We start from the raw sequence: 21,084 nt of genomic DNA, 5'->3' as shown, positions 1-21,084 counted from the left end.
CTGATGAATGACCACACCCAAAGAAATTTGACTTAGTAAAACAGTAAAACATAACAAGTATCATTTTTACAAAATACTTCAAATGCTTCAAGAATGAGGAGGCAATTTCTGAAATTAATATTGGTGACACTTAGGAGGTTAGATATTATCTCTGCTGCTCAGAAATTTAACTACTAGAATGTGAAGAAAGTCAAGAGAATGTCAGAAAGCAACAGTCTTCAGTCAGAGGTGTCTTCAGATTAGTTGCAAGATTGACTGCTACCAGAAATCCTTCTTTTCCAAAGCATCACCATCCACAGCAACTCTTTGAAGGTACTTGGATGATGTGAGTTATGACATTTAATTTCCCTTCAGGATAAATAATGTAATTTTAATTACATTGAATATAGACTTGGCCTAGATAAAGTTTCATTCAAATGAAGAAAATGGCTGGAAACAGACCACAACCTGTTCCCGACTAAATGTCAACCCCTCGATGTGGTTGGAGACCACTGATTGGGATGTAAAAGGGAAATGTTTCTCAAACTGTGCATACTTACCATTTCATTCATCCTGATTTATTTATGTACATAATGTTTTCACTTTTTACTATCCGCCCAGTTTCAGTAGGAAATCCACAAAAGTGTTTATATATGGGGCTCCAGAACTTTGATTCAAAAACAGAAGCAGATAAATAATCTTCACGTGAGCCTAAGCAACCTCATATCATGAAAATAGACACAAAAAGAAGCAAATATTTTCAGCTTTTAGCCTCCTAATGTGATATTTTTCAGAATGGATTTTTTTTTTTTTTTAGATCTATTAGTTTATAATTTATTTTTACGTCAAATAAAACTGTTGTTAACCTACCAATAACTGGCAGATATACTAGAAGCATAAAAAATGCTCTGTGTGAAGAATAAATCTGCAATCTGGATCAGTTCTGTCTGCAGAGCTTATCATAATTTAGTTAGTTTAAAAAGTGCTTCTTTTATAAATAAAGTATTCTTTCTTCAGAGTTTGAGGTTGAAGCTGGCAGAGAGGAGACTCCTCCTGAAGCCCCGCCCTCAGAGACGTGAGGACATCAGTCTGATCCAGTCAGAACCTCTCAGTACGTTTTCAGTCTGAACACCTTGCTGAGCCTTGAGGTGGCGCTGGAGTAGATGAGGAAGGAGCCCTGCTCAGTGGTGAAGTGCTCCCAGTCTCTGCAGCCGAACGTGGGCAGACTGTGGACCGGGACGAAGCCCTCATAGCCCTGCCACCTGGAAAACACACACACACACTGCTGGTCAGATGAAGTCAGATACAACACCTGCACAGGTGTAGATGAAGTTCGCTCACCTGTAGACGACGCTGTTCACGGAGTACGAACTGCCATCATAAGAGTTCGCCACAACCAGGAACTTCTCGTCTCCGATTGTGAAGAACTCCCAGTCAAGAGCGCTGAATAAAAAAAACAATAAAAACACTCAATCAGATTTTAAAGGGTTAATAATCTTTCATTTTAGACGTTTATAGAAGAATACTATTTCCTCCATTGGCAGATTATTATAACAAAATTTTCTCATGTTATAAGTGAAAAACTCTGCCAGTGGAAATAGTACTTTTTAAAATAATATTAAGGAATCATTTACTTAAAACATGTCCTTATATTTTGCTTAAAAGTTACTTGTAAAATAGTTTTGTCTTATTTTAAGTGTATTAAGACAACTGGACTAGAAACAAGACATAAATACTTGGTAAGATTTTGTGTTTTTTCAGTGTAATGAGCAGGTAAAAAAAAAACAGCCAAAGAACTAATGGTGAAGAAATAATGAACACTAACAAACAAGAAAGAGAACAGGTAAAAAAAAATGGAAGAGTGATGTGCAAAGCTTGAATTTGTAATAAACAGACAAAGAGCAGGTAATGACAACAGGAAGTAGATTGGCTGACCTGTGAGTCGGGATGTCCTGGAAGCGGAGGAAGGTCTGGGTGAACATGTTCAGCTCGTACACGGTGGAGTTGATGTTGTAGAGACTCTGGGATTTCCTGGAGAACTGCTGACTGTTGGCGACGGCGAGGAAGAACCGGCCGTCGATCTGGAACATCTCCCAATCCGTTGCTCCAACCGTCTGCCAGGGGATGAAGGAAACATTTTAAAGGGAAGTTTTCTGACTTCAGGAGAAATTTTACTGATTATTATTAGGGCTGGGTGATTAATTGAGAAAATTGATTGACTGAATTTTTGGTTTTTGAAGATTAAATTTTTGGAATATCTGGATTTTTCATTTTTTGCCAATGGATGAGTCATGTCATCATTTTTGATAAGCATGTTTTTTTTCTGATTCCATTTATTTGGACTTTGAGTCAGGGTCAGGCTACAAAATTTATGAATTTTATGAGAACTCCAACAAAAAAATTACAAAAAATTAAATTGAGGAATGAATCTGGTGAAGTTATACTTTGTTAATGGTTTTACATATAATAATTAATACCTAATAGAAATACTTCATCTTTTAACACATCGGCATTGAATTTTTTTTATCAGTAGCTGGAGTTCGAATTGATTACACAAGAACTGTGACTGTTTAGAAAAAAGAACGACTGCAACTGAAGTCGTCACAACAAATTATTATTTTTAATTTAAAACAACTCTTTTCTCGTAATTTTAAGTCGTTTTTTTCTGGTAAAATTGCGTCTTTATTTGCTAATATTACAACTACATTCTCATAATTAAATAAAAATTCCAATAGCCTGGTCATAATACTCTGTTGTACAACTCACAGAAGGAATAACAAAACATTTTTTGTTATTTTAATCATTGAAAATATTTTTTGTTCATTTATAATTTTTAGCAGACCCCTCTTTAAATTAAGGAATTGGCTTTACTGATGAACAGGTTTATAGGGAGTTTCACCGTAAGAGCTGTGTGTACAAACAAAAGACAGTGTAAGCTACAAATAATGCTCTTACAACCGTAACGTTTCAACTAAAAATAACGTTCACTATTAAAATATCAACTTTGACTCAAAAAACTAAACCAGTATTTTTATACTAAATAAATTTACAATTCCGATAAATAGATAAAAGAAATATTCTTGTATACAAATAAACATACCTCGTGCTTCTATAAAAAAGGGACCGCTAATAATAAGATACATTTTGCCAACGCTGTTGTCAAGCCGCCGTTCTACCACATAAACAAAGGAAACCGTCTTATCAAAATAAAAGCATCTTGTTAAAACCGGAAGTTTTAACAAGTCTTTAACAAGACTTCCGGTTGTTGAAACCGGAAGTCAATCAACTATTATAGAAAATAAAATTACGTAAAGTGCAAAAAGGGGAAAACATCAACTAAAATGAATAACCCCAAATAATTTTGGGTTCGTTACAGACTGGAACTGAAGTCGTCACAACAGATTCTTATTTTTAATTTAAAACTACTCTTTTCTCATAATTTTTTAGTTGTTCTTTTCTGGTAAAATTGCGTCTTTATTTGCTAATATTACGACTACATCCTCATAATTAAATAAAAATTCCCACAGCCTGGCCAACTCTGTTGTACAACTCACAGAAAGAATGATTTAAATAATAAATTATTTTTTGTTATTTTAATTATTGAAAATATTTTAGTTCATTTGTAATTTTTTAGAATGAAAGAGAGAAAATAAAATTAATAAAAATCTGAAAATTGGGACTTGTACGGGGAAAAAAGTCAGATTTTATGTCTAATCAGTATTTCCTTCCTGAAATCAAATGATAAGGAACCTGCATCAGCTTGTTAGCCTAAGTAAACAGGAGAGGGAAGCTGATTGTAGGTGTTTGTAAGGAAAAGGTGACTGTTAACACAACTACAGCTCATCATATCATTATGGGAAAATAACACATTTATTTAATCTGAGACAAATGCTCCAAAAAAAGTCCCTGGGAACACAAGAAACTGGAATTTTGTTATAAATTATGTGTATAAGACCCATCCAGATTTATTAAAATCACTTATGAGAAGCTTTATAAGCTTTAAACATTTGACTTTTTGCACATATGTCACTCATTTTTGTTTACAAAAATGATGTAGATTAGCTTGGATATTTTATTTAGAAAAATATTTATTTATTTATTTTTTTTTAGAAATGCTGTGATCCTTGGATTTCTTGTGTAAATCAATAAAATGTAAACTAATCTGTACATGTCTGTTCAGAAAAATGAGTAGCAGAGTGAGATGTTGATGTGTTTTTGGTGATAATGTGTCACCTGTGTGCTACTGGAAGAGGTTAAATTACACAGCAGGAGGATTTAATGTGTTTTTGCGGTTTTAAAAATGCAGTAAAAGTCTCTCTTCAGTCTTGAGCTGGAAAATCCCCTCTTCCTCTCTCATTAATTACTCACTGCTGGTTTCCTGAACTTTCCTTTTCATCATCACCAGCAGGCAGAGATTAAAATGTATTTCTAAAAATCTGCTGCTGATTTTTATGTTTCTATTTTATGTTCTGACTTCTGTCATCGCATTAAAACGTTTTACTGCAGTTTGAGGAGGTTTATTATAGACGGAGTGAAGGAAAAACAGGCAGCTGCTGCTGGAGTGGAGACCCGTCAGGCCAGCAGGTGGTTCTTCAAGGTGCTCCAGTACAAAAAGGGTTCTTAATGGCACCTGATTTTTTATTTTGATCTGTTTACTGAAGTTCAAATCTGGACTTCAATCTATCCGTTGTAACTGAATTCATGTATAAACTGGATCAGAATCAGATTTCTGGAGGGTTGCAGAACAGACTGTGCCTGATAGTCTAAACTCAGGGATTAGGCTAAACTCTCACTTGCTCCAATCAAATGCAGCCTGTATGTGATGTCACTCAGTATTGTGGTGTTTTTGTGTCATCACATCATCTCTGTCACCAGAATATTATTAAATTGAACAGTATATGTCTGAATTTCACCACTAGAGGGTGCTAAAGTTAAAAAGTTGTGGTGGATTTCATCTCACATCAGATGCTGACTGCAGCCCTGATCCAAACCCGCATCTCAACACTGACCGTGATGTTCTGGAAGCTCTGGAAACGCCCGTCCAACCAGACGTAGATGGTGGAGCTGATGGTGGTGTTCTGACCGTTGAAGGTGTTTGCTACCACCAGGAAATGATACGGGCCGATGGTGAAGAACTCCCAGTCATAGGCTCCGGACGTGGACAGAGTTTGGTTCACCTCAAACAGCTGGAAGACAGCAGGACAAAGATCCCAAACATAAACACAGAGTATTGGACATCTTCTCATGTTGACATCAGGCCAGTGAATCTCACCTTTGTGTCAGGGTTCCACCTGTAGATCACACTGTGGATGTTATGGTTGGAGTCTTTGGCTGAGGACAGACAGGCACAGATTCTCATATTAACAGCTGAAGACAAACATTTCGCCTTCTGGTGGTTAATAATGGTAAAAGTCTGTCCTTAAAACTTTAAACCAATTTTTTTCTGTTATGATCTACTGCTGTACAAGTTGATATAGAGAGTTGTTAAAAATAAATATTAACTTTCCATCTCATAGTATAGAAAGCAGAGATGTTCTCAAATCATTGTTTCCAAGTACAAATCAGGTTCCAAGTCTTTAAGGGGAAAATGTAAGTGAAGTCTCACTACTTTAAAAGGGAAATCCAAGTCAAGTCTCAAATCTTAAGGAAAAAGTTTGTCAAGTCTGATGTCTTATCTTTGCGATCCGAGTGCAACTCGAGGTGCCATCTCTGATAGGGTGTGCTCCAAGGCCGAGTGCTCAGTCCCCTTATCTTTGTAGGGTCATGGTCATGGTCTGGTTATCTGTTCACATGGTTTCATCATATCTCACATATGCAGATGATATTCAGCTGTATTGATGATTAAAATCTGTATTTTATCTTGCCTCTTTAACATCCACACACGAGGGTATCAGATTATAAAAAACTACGATTTTTCTATTGATTGTCACAGTTTATCAGTCCATCATCAAAAATCAACATAAAACCTTCACTGCCAAGGGGATCACATAGCAGGAGTTCTGTCTTCCCTGTACTTCTCATGAACCTTCTAGCTAGTTTGTGGTTCCGTCTTAAAATTATCTTACAATAATGGCTGGTACCCTAACTGGTTGTACTGGGATTCTTTTTGGAGTCCTAATTGAACTGCAGCTTTCTCAAACTGTGTGCGGATGAGTCTCAGACGGCATCCTACAGTTTATGTTCTGATCCCAGTTCACCTGCATTCTTTCCTCTCAGATCACAAACAATCTCTTTGGGCCAGTGAGTTTGTTTTTATCTCTACAGGAAACATTTGAGCGTGCAGATGGAGGTGTGTTTGAAGTGGCTGCAGGTCCACAGGCCAGGAGATAGCAGCGCTCTCTGAACTCTAAAGTGTTTTATCAGCTGAAAAACCACGACTTTCCTCACATCAAATAGTCGTGTTTTGAAGCTCTTAACGAACGAACGAGCCGCAGAAGGATCAGCATCTCTGATCCTGTTACAGTTCACCAGCAGAGACACAGGAACCTGACCACACTGCAGCTTGTTATTTAACACGTCTGATTACAGATGGCTCAGGGATAAAACATGTTTCAGAAAACACTCTGATGAAGAAATAAAATGTGCTTCATGTCAGTACAATCATAACAGTAATAAAGATGCAGAAATTCTTCTATTAACAGACTGATTCCTTTATAACAGAGTGGCAAATGTCCCTGAAATGAGAGTCTTCTTGTGTTAGAAGTAGATAGTTACCTCCAAAGATAAGACTAAAACCATTATTGCATCAAAACTTGATCAAACTGCCTCACATGAGGGAAACTTTGTTTTTGGATGTTTTGCTCCAGCTCACCTCGCATGTGATTGGCCACCACCAGGAAGCTGTTGTTGTGGATGTGAAAGGCCTCCCAGTCCCGAGCAGAGTGGGTCTCCAGAGTCTGAAAGCGAAGGAAACGTTTCTGCCGACGATTCCACCGGTAGATGGTCGACAGCTCAGGTTCTGCCTTCTGCATGTCCGCCACCACCAGGAAAACCTGAAGGGTGGAGGAAGCAAACCATGATCTGTTGCACAACTGTTATTTGTCTGCATTAAAGATTAATTAATACAATGTCTGATGATCCAGAATCTTCTCTAACCAGTTCTTTCCAACGCTTTGGTGAGTTACATCGTTCACTTTTGGGGAATTCATCTCTGTCAAATAAACCAGTAAGGATGATGGTTTCAACTCCAAGTTTGGTCTTTTGTCGTGAAGCACAAACCAGTTTAAGCTTGGGCTCTGAATATATTTGGAGAACTACCACTTCTTCCTTAATTTTTAATTTTGACCCACCAACTGACCAACCGTCAACCATTATCCCAAAGTTTCTCCACACAGGTGAAAATTGGCTCTAATGGCCAACTAGAGAAAAGAAAACCACCCTGCTGAGCCTAAGTCTGAGATTTAACCAACAATTCAATTCAATAATATCTTTTCATCAAAAAGATAATCTAAATGTTGTTGTAATTCATATCATCCAGCGTCTTCAAAGAGTTGCTGTGGATGGTTGTGATGTAGGCAGGAGGGAAACCCAGCAGCTGTCAGTCTGCAATACATCAAAAGACTCTGACTGAAGACTTTATATGAAAGTTTATTTACTGTCATGACATGCTTAGAACTCAACATCCGGCCAGTAAAGACTCTACACTAACACAACCTGGATGATGGCATACACTGCTAGTCTACCTCATTTGCTTTTGCCAGTCCACTTCAAATCTCCGTCTGGCCATATGGTTAGAAAGCCACACAGAGAGATGTTGGAGTAGGGGATACGATCATTATTTGCTATGATCAAAAGAAGAACTTCCTCCTTCTCTCTGCTCTTCCTTTGTATTAACTCCTCAGGGATTTGGGGTTGTAGTTCATGTATTAATTGGGCTTTTTGGATGCTAACCAGCTGTTCTTGGTTATAAAACAATACCTTGTATGACCACAACCAGAAGCACTTAAACAACTGTTCAAAAGTAGAAATTTAAGGGTAAAAAGCCATCAAGAGCTGCAGCATTCAAAGCCAGAGATGTTCTCTACCAGAAATGGGAGTATCACCCAGATTTATTGTGTGACATTGTATCAACCACAACAATGCAAGAAATGTTCAGAGACCTCAGCTTCAAAGGTCAACTCCAATCTGATGCTTTCTGTGGTTAAAGCAAAAAGTTATGCTTTAGAGGACATGGAGAAGGACTTTCAGTGGGCCTCTATAAAGTCCCAGGCTGTGCTTGTTTGTGTACATTTGACAATGGATGAGGAAAAATGAATGTAGCCGTTTTATAGTTTGGTTACCAAGTTCACAGCTAAGAAAACAGTCTAGGAACTCGACTTAATCTTGGGAAAAAATTAAACCTTTGGTGGGAAGTAATTAAAACCCCCAGGTGAACAAGATTCACCCTGAGACATGAAAAATGTAGGTAAAATCCCTGCAAAGGAGTAAACAGAAAAAAAACCATCAGAGCCACTCAGGGATAATAAAAAACAAAAAAATCAGATTCACGCAAAGAGACGTGGATCCATCCAATGAATTGGAATTGACTAAAGAACTGGATGGAACCAGAACTCCAGGACAAACATGGATCTGTGGTTCTTTGAATTAAAGATCCTTCCTCTCTCCGATCTTTACTTTCAGTCCAGGTCTGCTGGTGCACAGCTGCTGTGAATACCTGCAGAGCTTTGTGTTAACACCTGTGCTCCTCTAAGAGCAAACACGCCAACACAATGAGAACACAGGAGGCCTGAACACACCTTCACAGGCCACATGATCACAGGTCACCCTAAAGAAGCATCAAACTCTTTCTGGGTCCAGGTGAGGCAGCAGAACCCTTTTAATCTTGACTTCTGGAGACTATTTTCCACATTAGCTTTATTTTCATGACCTTAGATCAGGTTTCTACCACAGCTTTCTTCTCGAACCTGGCGTTACCACGGACAATTGCTGTGTTTAAGTGACTCCCACCTTGTCATCGATGGTGAAATATTTCCAGGCTTGAGCTTCCTGTGTGCTGACGTTCTGGTACAGCTGGAACGACCCATTAATCCATTTGTAAATACCAGAACCAGGTCGGGAATCCCTGTAAGAACAGACAAGGCTGTTACCATGAAGATTAAAGATCATTGAGAGCTGATGTGGAGGGATTCTGGTTCTGGTACCTGTTGGCTGCTGCCATGAACAGGCCTTCAGACGGGATGGAGAAGAGCTCCACATCTAAGGTTTCTGAGCGGGTGTAGAGGTCCTGGTAGTCCTCCACATAGTCCAGACGCTCTTTATCTGCAAAGAAGACCGATTTACTTGTTTTAGATGTTATTATTAAATTAGAGAACCTCAAAAACTAATCATTAAGCAAAAATAATTGATGACGTGTAAAATAACTAGGGTCGGAACTTAATTGTGCTAATTTTTATTAAAAAAAAAAAGATAAATAGGTTTTGGTTGGAACCTTTGTATTCACACGTTTCTGGTACCCCGGTAAATCTGATGCACAGCTGACATACTCCAACAGCAGCAATGGATGAGAAACTGTAATTATTTTCATAATTCCAATTTGTGTAATTTTAAGGTAAATGGAAACAAAAGTAGTTTGGGGTTCTGTGACGTCTCATCCAGTCAGACTCACCCTGCATGAGCGTCCTCCACATCATCCCGTCACAGATGAACAGACCTTTCTTCCGAATGTTGAACCACAGCTGACCTTTCTCTGGGCCAGAACATGGAGGACGATCGCCTGCAGTCACTCTGGCCTCTGCCTCTGAAAGAGAAACAAAACAAGAGGTCAAATCTGGTGCAGAACTAAACCCAAGGAACATAAATCTTTAATAACGTCCATTGAAGCTATGACGCCGTGCAGTTTTCCCATATTTTGAGGTATCCATATTTTCTCTGGACATCTAAAAACTGTTCTTTCGTTGAGGATTTGAAGCACTTCAGAAGTTATTGTGTCCCATTCTTCTTCTTCTTCACATCTTAATGTGTCCAACAATTCAAAGAAGTTATTGTCTCATCTTTCATTTTTTATATTCTCCAGCATCCTGTGTTGGGGACAGATTAGGACAATAGCCGGGTCAGATCTTTGGAAAGTGCTTGAAAGGTAGTTTTTCTTATACTGGTAACCAGCCCATTTCTGTTTCAGACTCTATGGTGGATCATTGGAAGTTCATCCCTCCAGGTTCAGAGAAATGGACACTGGACAAGGTTTACATCAGGCTTATTTTCTGTAAGTTTTCTACAGTGTCCTCTCAAAATGTCCTTTATGTTCCTTGAATGTTGTTGATATTCTGCTCTGCATAATAAGAAAAATGCAAACCATTTTGAGTTTCCGTTTGAGTAACTTGATTTATTAGCTGGAAGTCCTCTGACCATCTCTGCGACACAAGGAATTGAGAGTCACAGCAACATTTTTAGACAGTATTATTTGCCGTAATTTTTCCCAATCCCAATGTTTTCCAAAACATTTCCAAGCCTGAAATGCAGGACTGTATTGTCGTGCTGCCTCTAATAAAAATAAATCCTCATTGCACTGCGTTCCCACTCTCTGTGGGTTGAGGTTTTCTATGATTGGGTGTGTTTTCAGTTGTAAAGCTGAGGGTGGATTAAACTCTTTCACAGATCATAAAAACGTGATCTCTGGTGGCGTTCCCTTTAGAAATCTGAGGTCAAGTTCAGGCGACGGCAGCTTGCATGGCTCGCTCAGCTGCAGGCAGGTACATAAATTAAGACGCACCTCGGGCGGCTTTATATAAACCATGAGTCATGATGAGTCTGACAGGATCGGTGCTGAACTTCAATCAGCTGAACTTTATTAACTTTGTCATCAGGAGCCTGGAAGAAAAACCTGTGAAGATGTCTGAAATATGTCTGTGATCGTTATTGACTAATCAATCAAGGAGATTCACAACAGAGCTGAGATCAGACAGATTAAAAAAAAAAAAAGAAAAGAAAGGAAAAGGTGAGACTGCTTCTCAGCAGACGTCCTGACCGCGGCACCTGTACTTGTCCTCACCCGCCTGTCGCCACGGAAACACACATCAAACAGAGGGACAAACCTTCAACTCGTACTCAGCTTTACTAAACCAAAATATCTGCCCTGAAACAACCCTAGAACTAGAACTACATCCAGGAATCCTTAGCAGACACCCAGCTTCAGCAGAACTACAAATCCCAGCAGGGTTGGCGTTTCCCACAGAAGCAGAAGAGATACAGAAGCTAACAGAGCCTAAAACTGATCAACAAAACCATTCTTCAGGTTGTCAGTCAGTCTGGAGCTCAGGTTACTGAATCACTGCTGCCATCACAGCTCCAGGTTTACACTGAAAACACGCCACAGTGAAAGTATGGAAACCCTGGGGAGAAATATTTAGCTTTTCAGTCTGAACAGGTGAGACAGGTGAGTTCGGTTCCTCCTGAATCTACACTAAACATCTGGAGGCATCAGTGTTTCCAACACTGAATCAAAATAAACATTTGATGGAAGAGTTTTTAAAGGTGCTGTCACAGTTTTCTGGTTTGCTGTTTATGCGAGTGTATTGCCACTTGTGTGTTTAGTGGATGCAAATGTAAACAAATTAAGTACTTTTTGTGGAACATCAAGTCCTGTGATTATTTGAATTAGATGATTATGTGTGCTCTAGGGGTTTGAAAAGTCATCCAATATAGTGAAAAAGTTGTTAATTTAGCAAGAGTACATCTTTCGTCCTGACCACAGCCTCACTTAACCACCGCCGCCCATCTACACATTTGGCCACGCCCCCAATTGTATCTTGGCTCCGCCCACTTTTATGGAGTTTTTCAAAATGTATGCTTTTACCAGGGGGTTAGCTACACTTAAAATCAGTGCTCTGAAATTAACTGGCAGTTATTAGCATAATTAATCAGAAACAAGCTGTCAGTTTCAGGCATTCAGCATGCTGAGATGAAAGAATCTTCGTCAGCGCAGACAGAGCATTAGATGAAGTAATGTTGGATCATGGCCATCATATTTGATGCTATAATTTAGGGTCAAAACTTTAAATTGTAACAAGGTTTCTTCTGTTGTGAGATGAACTGTTCTGATTTGATGAAGATCTGTATGAGCTGCTGGTTTTTCTTCTTACCGTATGGATAGGCTGAGCCCTGCTGGTCCGGTTGGAACGGGGAGGACTTGAGGACCTGCGGGACAGAGAGCTCCGCCAGACTGGGTTCAGAGTTGGGACAAAGTCTGGGTGTCGCGTCTGAGCCTGGAAGAAGAACCAGCTGACGAAGTAGACCCTAAACACAAAAGAACCGGTGTGATTCTGCATGAAAAACAATCTGGTTAAGATTCTGATCAAACACTCACAGAGAAGCGGCCCCTAAAGTGGCCCCTGCTGCCGATGATGAACCTGGACCCTCTGGTGCTCAGAGTACTTGGGAAGGTCCGGACCTGTTTACTGAGAGACAGGAAACCAGTTAAGAAGGCTGACAGAGCTCTGGTCCATGATACTAATGGCAAGTTCTCTAAAATGGGTTGAAATCTTTAAAGAAATTGTTGTGTTCAACAAGTCTATGGGTTGAACAATGAACCAACCAAACCAGTTTAAGCAGGTTTGACCTGGTCTAAGAGTTGGATAAAAAACTGACCTAAACCCTGATAAACAGGTTTGAACTTGTTTTCACCGGTTCTAACCACCCTGAACTAGTTAAAACCAGCTAGAATCTCACATTTCCACAGGTAGTCCACAGTCAACGGTCAATGTGGCGTAAGGACCGGTCACAGCCAGAACCACGGTGTGCCATCTGTTGTCGTCCAGTCGGACATTTTTAAAACTAATCCTTCTCCGTCCCCCACCACCAGGGGGAGAGGTCAGAAGGTGAAGACAGTTCTCAGAGACACGTAGCCCCAGCAGCAGTGACTCGGATCCCTCCTTCACCACAGAGAAGATGTACTGATTCGTCTAAAACCGGAGAGAAAGAGAGCAGGTTAGACGGTTGTGAGCTGGACTGGAGAGGACCGGACCAGTGCAGATTCTGTTATGTTTACCTTCTTCCTCAGTCTTTGTATCTTCATGGTGGCAACCAACGAGAACTCAGAAGGAAAATGGTCACAGTTGGTGAATATCTGTGAGGAGGTAAAACTCAGAGCTGTCGGTGTGGTGCCGGTTAGCTTGATACCTCTGGACCCTCTGGACTGAACCATCTGCACCTGTTGGCACAGAACATTGGTCATATAAATGTGTTAAAGCTCCTTCATCTGTTTCTTCTAGTGTCCTACCTGAGTGGGCGTGGCTTGTCCGGGGCGTGGCAGGGCTTTGGACAGGAGGTCAATAGGACGCAGGTCTGAGGGGAAAACATGACTATAGTCGGTTCTGGAGTTGAGATTCACTCAGAAAAACTGAAAATATTTCAGAGGATTTCTGCTGACTAAAGCAAAACATTCCCTCTAGGATGCCGTTTGTAAAGTGACTGTAAAGTCATATTTTCACGGGGTTATTCATTCAAACTAAATATTTAATTAGAACACTAAATATATGTCTTGATAACCAAATATTCAGTTTGAAGCTAAATATTTACCTTGCCTTTGGTTAGCAAATTAAATATTTAACTTCAAGCTAAATAGGTAGCTTGCTAAATGTTTATAAAGTTAAATATGCAGTTAAAATCTTTGCTAAAGTGTGCAGCTAAATATTTAACTTGCTAGCTAAATACATTGTTTGAAGCTAAATATTTAGCTTGCTAAATACATAATTAGATTAAAATTAATATTTAGTTTTAGTTTGAAGCTAAATACTTAGAAGGCAAACTAAATATTAACATTCAAGTTAAATATTTTTCTGTTTGTAATCAGCGCACTAAAATATGTAGTTTCCAACTAAATATTTAGCTTGCCTAGTACCTCACTTCTAATTACATTTATTACAGGCTAAATAACTCAAATTATTGCTGTTAATCTTTGATTGTGTAACTTCTCAAATGGTGAATCATAATTTCCGTGGCCAGATGAATTCAAGTTGGAGCAATGAACTAATAGACTTTAGAAATGTAAGAAGTTTTTTCTAGAAAGGATCCTTCAAGGCTTTATACACTATTGGTAAACCTTTAGCTGTTATACTTTCAGATTAGTTTGTCATTCCTGCATAATCTCTGGTCAACAGGTATTTCACATCCCGGTGAAACTGGAATATCTATTCCTGCTTTTCGGACTCCAACACATTTCAAAGACAGACGTTTCTGTGAAGTTTTCCCACTTGGTACTGAACCTCTTCACTCCAACCTATCAAACCCCGGGAGGCAGCAGCTTCCTGGTTTTCAGGTTGTTGTTGATTAGAATCATTGGTGTTTTGGAAACTGTTAGAGCCAAAAATAAATCCTGATTAGATGTGGACAGATTATCTGCTGCTGGTCAGTTCAGATCCGTGAAAGCTGATTTTCATAGAGGTGAAGTGAAACCAGCAGCTGGAGGAAACTAGAACCAGATCCAGATCCGTTTCCTCCAACAGAGGCTGATAAACAATAAACGAGTCGGCCTTCTCTCAGATCGATCCGTATCATTGACTGTAAATCGTCAGATTTATTTTTTTATCTGCTCAGAGTCAGATGGGCTCCTCTGTTTGATGCTGCAGGATCTAAAAACAGAAACAGTTTCAGCTTCCTGTCCCCACAGATAAACATCACAGTGATAAATCACTGCAATGTTTGCTGCTATAGCATTTATTCATGGTTTTATGTGCTGAGAGAAAATCAGGACAAACAGAGAAAAGGTAACAATTTATGTACAATAAAGAGGATGTTTAGAGAAATGCACAGAAAAATGGTAAAAGGCATTTCTGATCCAGAACATCCAATCTACGTCAAATTGCTCCAGTGAAAGCTAAAAATGTCCTCTAAATGCAAATTCAGGCCAACTTGAACAGTTTATAGAAATCATGACGGATCCATGTTTTCATGTTATTAAAGCCAAAACCTGACTCTACCATCTGAATGCTGCAGATGAAATCAAGATTAATTTAACAGACATTTTTCCAATCTGTCACCATCTAATTTTGGCCATCTTGTTTGAATTGTGGCTTCAGTTTCCCGTTTTAGAGGTTTGATTATCTACTGCTTTTGTAGGACAAGGTTTCTCCAGAACTGGACAATCAGTGATTGTATTTTGAATATCTTGGTTTGAACAAGTAGGACTTTGACAGATTATGAACAAAGTCGCTACCATGCGAGTGACTGAATCAATAAGTAGCAGATCAGGTGTACCTGATAAAGTAAAAGGAGAGGCATAAAATCCTGCCCCAAAATGTAACATTCAAGGTATTTTAGAAGAATTTATCAGGTGGACAATTGATAAGTCAACCTGAACAGCTCTATCGTTTTCAAGTACTGAACTATAAAAATGTCAAAGTGTTAAATAGAAGGCAACTGGACATATTATCTTGTTTTGAAGACGTTTCATCTCAAATCAAAAAGGATTTTCAAGCTACTTTCGAATTATTTACCAAATCTACACCTAAATTAAACGTAAAAAAGAAGGATTGCAAATAAAACAAAAAACATTACAGATAACTCTGAGCATCCTCTTCATCAGAGTGTCATTTAACAACAAAGTGTCTTCAGTCAGAAGCTTCATCAGAACTGCTGTAACACTGACTGCTGCAGAAGATCCTTCCTTCCTAATGCCATCAACATCTTTGTAGAATATTGGATATTTTGAGAGAGAGAAAAACATCCAATCTATCTTAAGGGATTAATAAAGTATTTTTGAATCAAATTAAATTAAATAATTAAGATTACAATGCGAACTGAATATTTAAGACGTTAAATGTCCAGTTCAGGTTGTAATCTTATGTGACCGGGGGACCAATCTCCAGAACTATTCAGATGAAAAGAATGACTTGACTGTAAAAAGTCAGTAAATTCACTGAAAGCTGACATTTTAAAGCTAGTTAAAGATACCATGAGGACATAAATATCGATTCTTGACAATGAGTCAGTAAATTCACTCCAGGTTGATATTTTAATTAAAGACTCTATGATTACATAACTATTGAAGAAACCCATCAGTTGAATCACTGCGGCGTCGCCGGTTTATCTCCGTCTTAAACACCAGCAGATGTAAAGGAGGCCGAGGGAGGATAAATCTCATTTTATCCGACATCAGTTTCAGCTGGAATTCCCCTTTAAGCTCCTCTGAGGCCGTCTGTGTGTTTTGGTGCAGCAGCAGATCAATGCAGGATGAATGGAGGGAGGGGACGACAAGTTCAGAAACACGGCTCACATTTCAAAGAAGCAAAGCAGCAGAAACGTCTGAGCCACATAAAAAAACACAGAGGACGATCCACTGGAGAGAACATTTGGTTCTGGACTCACGGTGTCATGACTTTCAGTCTTCAATAGTTTAAATGAAAGATTCCAGGTTCTAATCAGCCTGGTAGAAACCAGCCTGCTGAACAAGATGGATGGCCCTTATACGACATGGATGTCGTATAAGGGCCAGTATAGATAGAAAAAAGTAGAAAATGTCCACCAAAAATTTTTGAGATAAAACATTCTCATGAGAAAACAAACTCCTGAGTAAGAGAAACTCATTTGAGTGAAAACTCCCCCAGACATTTTTACATTAATCTCAGAAATTATCTAGAAAAAAAACTTGGGAATTTGAGTTTTGAAGTTTTTTCTAGAAAATCTTCAACTTTTGAAGCTCAGAAATGTCCACGTTTTTTTCTCAAAAATTAAAGGGCTATACAAATAAATGTGTTTATTTATAACTTTATATGTAGGTCTGTCTGATTTCTAAATATTTTTAAATATCAAAACGATTGATGTTTTGATAAGTCAGTGCTTGAGCCCTCAAGAAAGAGTAAAAAAGTAAATACTTTTTTACTCTTTCTTGAGTCTTGGACGGCTACAATTTTTACTTGAGTAAAAATATGCTGAAGTACTTGAGTATAATTTTTGAGATTACTCTACTCATCTGTGGACCTCAGTGGCTTACAAAGCTGCGTGAGAACCGACCTGTGCACGGCCTCCAGCTCTGGCTTCGGACTGAGGAGGTGAGCAGAGCCCAGGTGACCAGCAGGGGGCGACACGCCAACATCGCGCCTCCTTTAGCGGCTGGTTAACTCAGCGCAGCTTCATGCAGCGTCATGATGCTGATGAGGGTCAGAGATGAATGAGGATGAGGAGAGGATCTTCAGAGGCCTGAGAGGAGAAACATCAGAAATAAAAAGTCAGGTTGATGTATATATAAAAAAAAGAAATCAGGTTCGCAACTAACAATCATCTTAATAATCGGTTTTTCTATTGATTATTTTGTAATCGAATAAAAAAAAAAGTCACAGATTTTTAATTTAACCTTTAAAGCTATATTTATACAATTTTAGAAATACATTAAAAGATGCAAAAGACAAGTAATTATTTTCTTAAACAAAATAAATATTTTACTCCCTAAAATACAATAACATATCCTTTAGTAATATATTTTGTACAACTGCGCCTTAATTTCAGCTCTGAATATGTTGAGCTTTTTTCAGCAAATGACCTTTTTTGAGTCTGTGTACTCCATTTAATGGTACATTGATTACTAAATTAGTTAATAATAATTGAAATAATTATTTCAATAATTGATTCATTGTGATTAAATTGAGTTAATGATTTCAGCATTAATAAAAATCTGAATTTATTCTCCATTTCTTTTTATTTTATATAAAAAAGTGAAGGTAATCAAAGTGATCCAACTTTATTTAGCAGAATAAATCAAAGTTGGTGAAAGTTTTCCAACTAAATATTAATTAGTCTAATTTGCTGTTTTTAGCAACAAAGTAGACCAATCAGAGACTCCTGTGTGTTGTCTCCAGGCAGATTTTGAGAAGGTGCTCACTACATACTGGATAAAGTTTGTAAAATGTGTGAAGATTTAGTTGCATTTTTTTAGATCTTTGGATCAATTCTGCTCAGATGTTCTGATTTCAGAAGAATTCATTTTTGTTTATTGCCATTAAATAAACTGGAGTATTAAACAAACAATATTGGCTTAAAAGAGTCAAATTAGAAGCAGCTGCAAGAAATTTACTTCAAATAATCTGAGAGAAACTTTCACCTATTAACCTATAAAAACATAATCAGGGTCTTTGCAACTTTTTGACAACAAACCAAAACCTGACATGCAAACAGGAAAAACCACATCTGAAGCTAATAATACATCTGTACTTCATGCAAACAACAAAAATGATTATTTAAGTGTTTATAGAGGTGATTCTGAATAAATGAAGCACCTGATCTACCCACAAACATGCTTCCAGTCTCCCAACTAAACAAATTTCATCATTATAGTAATAAAATAAATAATCAGATGTAATTTAAGAACTACAAAAATTGATTAAATATTACATGATCTCAACAGATGGATGGCTGCTCATTTATTAGGCTCTATAAAGTCAAATAAAAGTTTCATAAGTGCAAAAAAAACTTTATTTAGTGTATAATAATCCAGTTGATGTCTGATTACTCAAAATATTCCATATTTTTATTGTAAGCAGTAAACTTTTTAATACATCATCAATCTGCAGCAGTGGCTCACATTCTCCACACAGAGTCTCCACTTTCTATTAAACATGCAGAAAAATAGAAAACTGGTTGAATTTATCATCTTATTTGTCGCCCTGCTCATTATGCCCACCTGGGCAGAGAGCCATATCATCATCATTAGTAACCACAACTCCATGTATAAATGCCTTTGTTGGACGTTAGACGTTCATACATGCAACAAAAACATATTTTTGAGTCGGGTTTTTTGTTATATAAATAGTACTGTAACAAAGGTGGCCATAAAAGTAAAAAAAAAAACTATTTTTCAAAAAAGTAATGCATCTTATGTTTTCTTTAAATCCAGATCAGACACGAGATAAAACACATCTTAAAGTTTTACTCTTTGTGGTTGTGTTCAGAATTTTCTGAGCAAATTGTTTTGCTTTTATGTTTTTAGGTAATAACTTAGAAAGTTTAAGTTTTATATAAGTCAAACAAAATGAAGCAAATCTGTAATTTCTTGATAAGACTAAGAAAACTCTGGAAACACTTCAAACATAAAACTTTTTCATCTGTTTAAAGAGTTCAGAAGAGCCATAAGTCAGCTCTAAAACAGGTTTTTATCTCTCTGCTTCTTTAATCAGCAGATTCTGGAGCTTTTTAGTAACATAAAGTCAAACCTGGTTGAAAAGTGATCACTGAGGTCCAGTTTTGGTTCTGGTTCTTCTGATTTAAGAGTAAATCCTTGCCATAACCAGTTCAGTTGAAATAATCTGGAATCAAGCCATCAGATTTAAGAGAATCTAAAAACAATCAGAAATAAAAATGACTTATTTTCATTTTGGTTTTTAAAATGTTTCTGATCCATTAAAACACAAAGCAGCTCAGTTCCAACCTTAAATCCTAAAATCAGAACGATGATGATCCATTTTTTAAATTCCTGTGCAGAGTTGAGTAGATCCACCTGTCCAGGTGACGGCTGCTGTCTGCAGCTGATCTTCAGGTGGAGTCCCACTGAGGAGAGAGAGAGGCTTCACCTGCAGCGGGACGAGCTCGCACGACCCACATTTAAATATAAAAGAGAGGGAGGAGCTGGGAGGTTGAACACCTCAACACACCTGGGGAACAAACATGTCAGATCAGTGATCCACCTGCCTGGACACACCTGAGGAGGAGGATTCAGATGATGATGATTGTGATGCATCCAAATGGTTTGAAGCAGATTGATCTGAGGATGAAAATGTAATTATTTTAAATTAAATGGAAGAAAGTTTGATTCTTATCAGCATTTCTGCATTCGAACACGAAAGCACCATGTTCAGTTTCCTTAGTGAAATCATTGGACAGCTTTCAGAATATCATCTGCATATCTGATCATCACTATATGGAAGAGGATTAGGGTCGCTGAAAAGAAAAAACGTATAATTTTTTTTCTTCAGATTTCAATTTTTTTTTTTCCTTTGAATTCATACATACCATTTTCCTCAGTAATCTGATTTTACCCCCATAATTCTGACTTTTTTCTCAGAATTCAGTTTTTTTTCCCCAGTGGCTCTAATCCTATTCTGTATCCGTTATTAACTGAATAACAGTGATTCCAGTAGGCATCTTTGTGGCACTCCAGACTGAAGACAGATGGATCCATCAATTCCACTGTAAAACACCAAAGAAGAAAACTGAACTAAAAAGATGGTTTGAAGTACTGCCCTCTGCTGGCAGCCGGACAGACTGCAGGTTTGAGAGTTTTTACATCATTTTGCAAACGTAAGCGCTGATACCTGTTCATACTTGTTGGTCGGAGGCCCTGAGGCCTTGTTTTCAGCTCCAGTGAGATCTGTAACACATCCACACCTTCTGGGATGATAAATGAACCTCTGACATGAAGCAGCAGCAGCGGCAGCATCGGGAACTCTGTGGTCTGTGGAAAACAGCAAAGCTGCAGCTGATCTGAGGTTCGTCCATCAGAGAAATTCCCATGTAGCTCCGCCCCCTCACCTGTCTCACACTCCTACAGGTGTGTGATGACTTCCAGTGTGAGAGTGTGTGTTCTCAGATGTGGAGCTGTGAAGTTCCAACTGGGTAACAGGACAGAGCAGCTGGGATCTGAGAGTTTTCAATCCCAGTAATCCCGGTTTAAACATGGAGGTGGATCCAGTCCGGCAGGCAGAAACATGACTGGACTCAGAGACTTTCGGAGTCACGTGACCGCACCGCACTGTGGTCATGTGTACCATTATTTTAGTAATCGATTATTCTGACGATTAATCGGGTAAACAGCGTCACATTCCGTATTGTTCATTTAACCACATAAGCTTTTTTTATACAATAGAAAAACATTAAAAATGCAAATAAACTAATTAAATGACTTTTTTTAAATAAGAAAAGAAACATTTAATTGGCTAAAATGTAATAACAGAATTGTTTATGCTTGATCATTTGTAGAAAAGGATTCATCTTCAGCTAAAAAGTATTATGTCATAAGCCTGATCTGTGGATTATTTTTCAGACTTTTTAAAGGTTTAATTGCAAAATATGTATGTGCATTTTTTTGTACAGTTTTAGCTTAACTGCTACTCTGATCATGTTATTCTTTTTAGTAAATTACCTGTTTTTGAGTCTGGAAATAACAATCGATTACAAAGTTGGTTG

The 21,084-nt window shown here is 38.1% G+C and overlaps 1 protein-coding gene across 2 annotated transcripts; it reads right to left on the bottom strand.

The window, feature by feature from the left end:
- Positions 1-349: 349 nt before the first annotated feature.
- Positions 350-20,344, bottom strand: LOC103461779 (thrombospondin-type laminin G domain and EAR repeat-containing protein). Of its 2 annotated transcripts, XM_081604653.1 has the most exons (19): positions 20,214-20,344; positions 19,554-19,663; positions 19,331-19,449; positions 19,116-19,238; positions 16,924-17,109; positions 13,193-13,257; positions 12,962-13,123; positions 12,643-12,875; positions 12,281-12,371; positions 12,057-12,210; positions 9,584-9,715; positions 9,120-9,237; positions 8,926-9,040; positions 6,791-6,971; positions 5,252-5,310; positions 4,989-5,165; positions 1,915-2,093; positions 1,321-1,422; positions 350-1,241 (listed from the first exon to the last, which is right to left on the bottom strand). In XM_081604653.1, the coding sequence occupies exons 5-19, from the start codon at positions 17,003-17,005 to the stop codon at positions 1,088-1,090; spliced, it is 2,004 nt and encodes a 667-aa protein (XP_081460779.1). In that variant the 5' UTR covers positions 17,006-17,109; positions 19,116-19,238; positions 19,331-19,449; positions 19,554-19,663; positions 20,214-20,344; the 3' UTR covers positions 350-1,087. The 2 variants fall into 2 exon arrangements, with proteins under 2 accessions (XP_081460779.1, XP_081460780.1); XM_081604654.1 differs by lacking the exons at positions 19,554-19,663; positions 20,214-20,344 and having other exon boundaries at positions 19,331-19,488.
- Positions 20,345-21,084: the final 740 nt, after the last annotated feature.

Source organism: Poecilia reticulata, chromosome 2, assembly GCF_904066995.2.
Source record: "Poecilia reticulata chromosome 2, P_reticulata-male-v2, whole genome shotgun sequence".
NCBI lineage: Eukaryota > Metazoa > Chordata > Actinopteri > Cyprinodontiformes > Poeciliidae > Poecilia > Poecilia reticulata.
The sequence above is the reverse complement of the archived record's forward strand: the minus strand, read 5'-3'. Positions and strand labels throughout refer to the sequence as shown.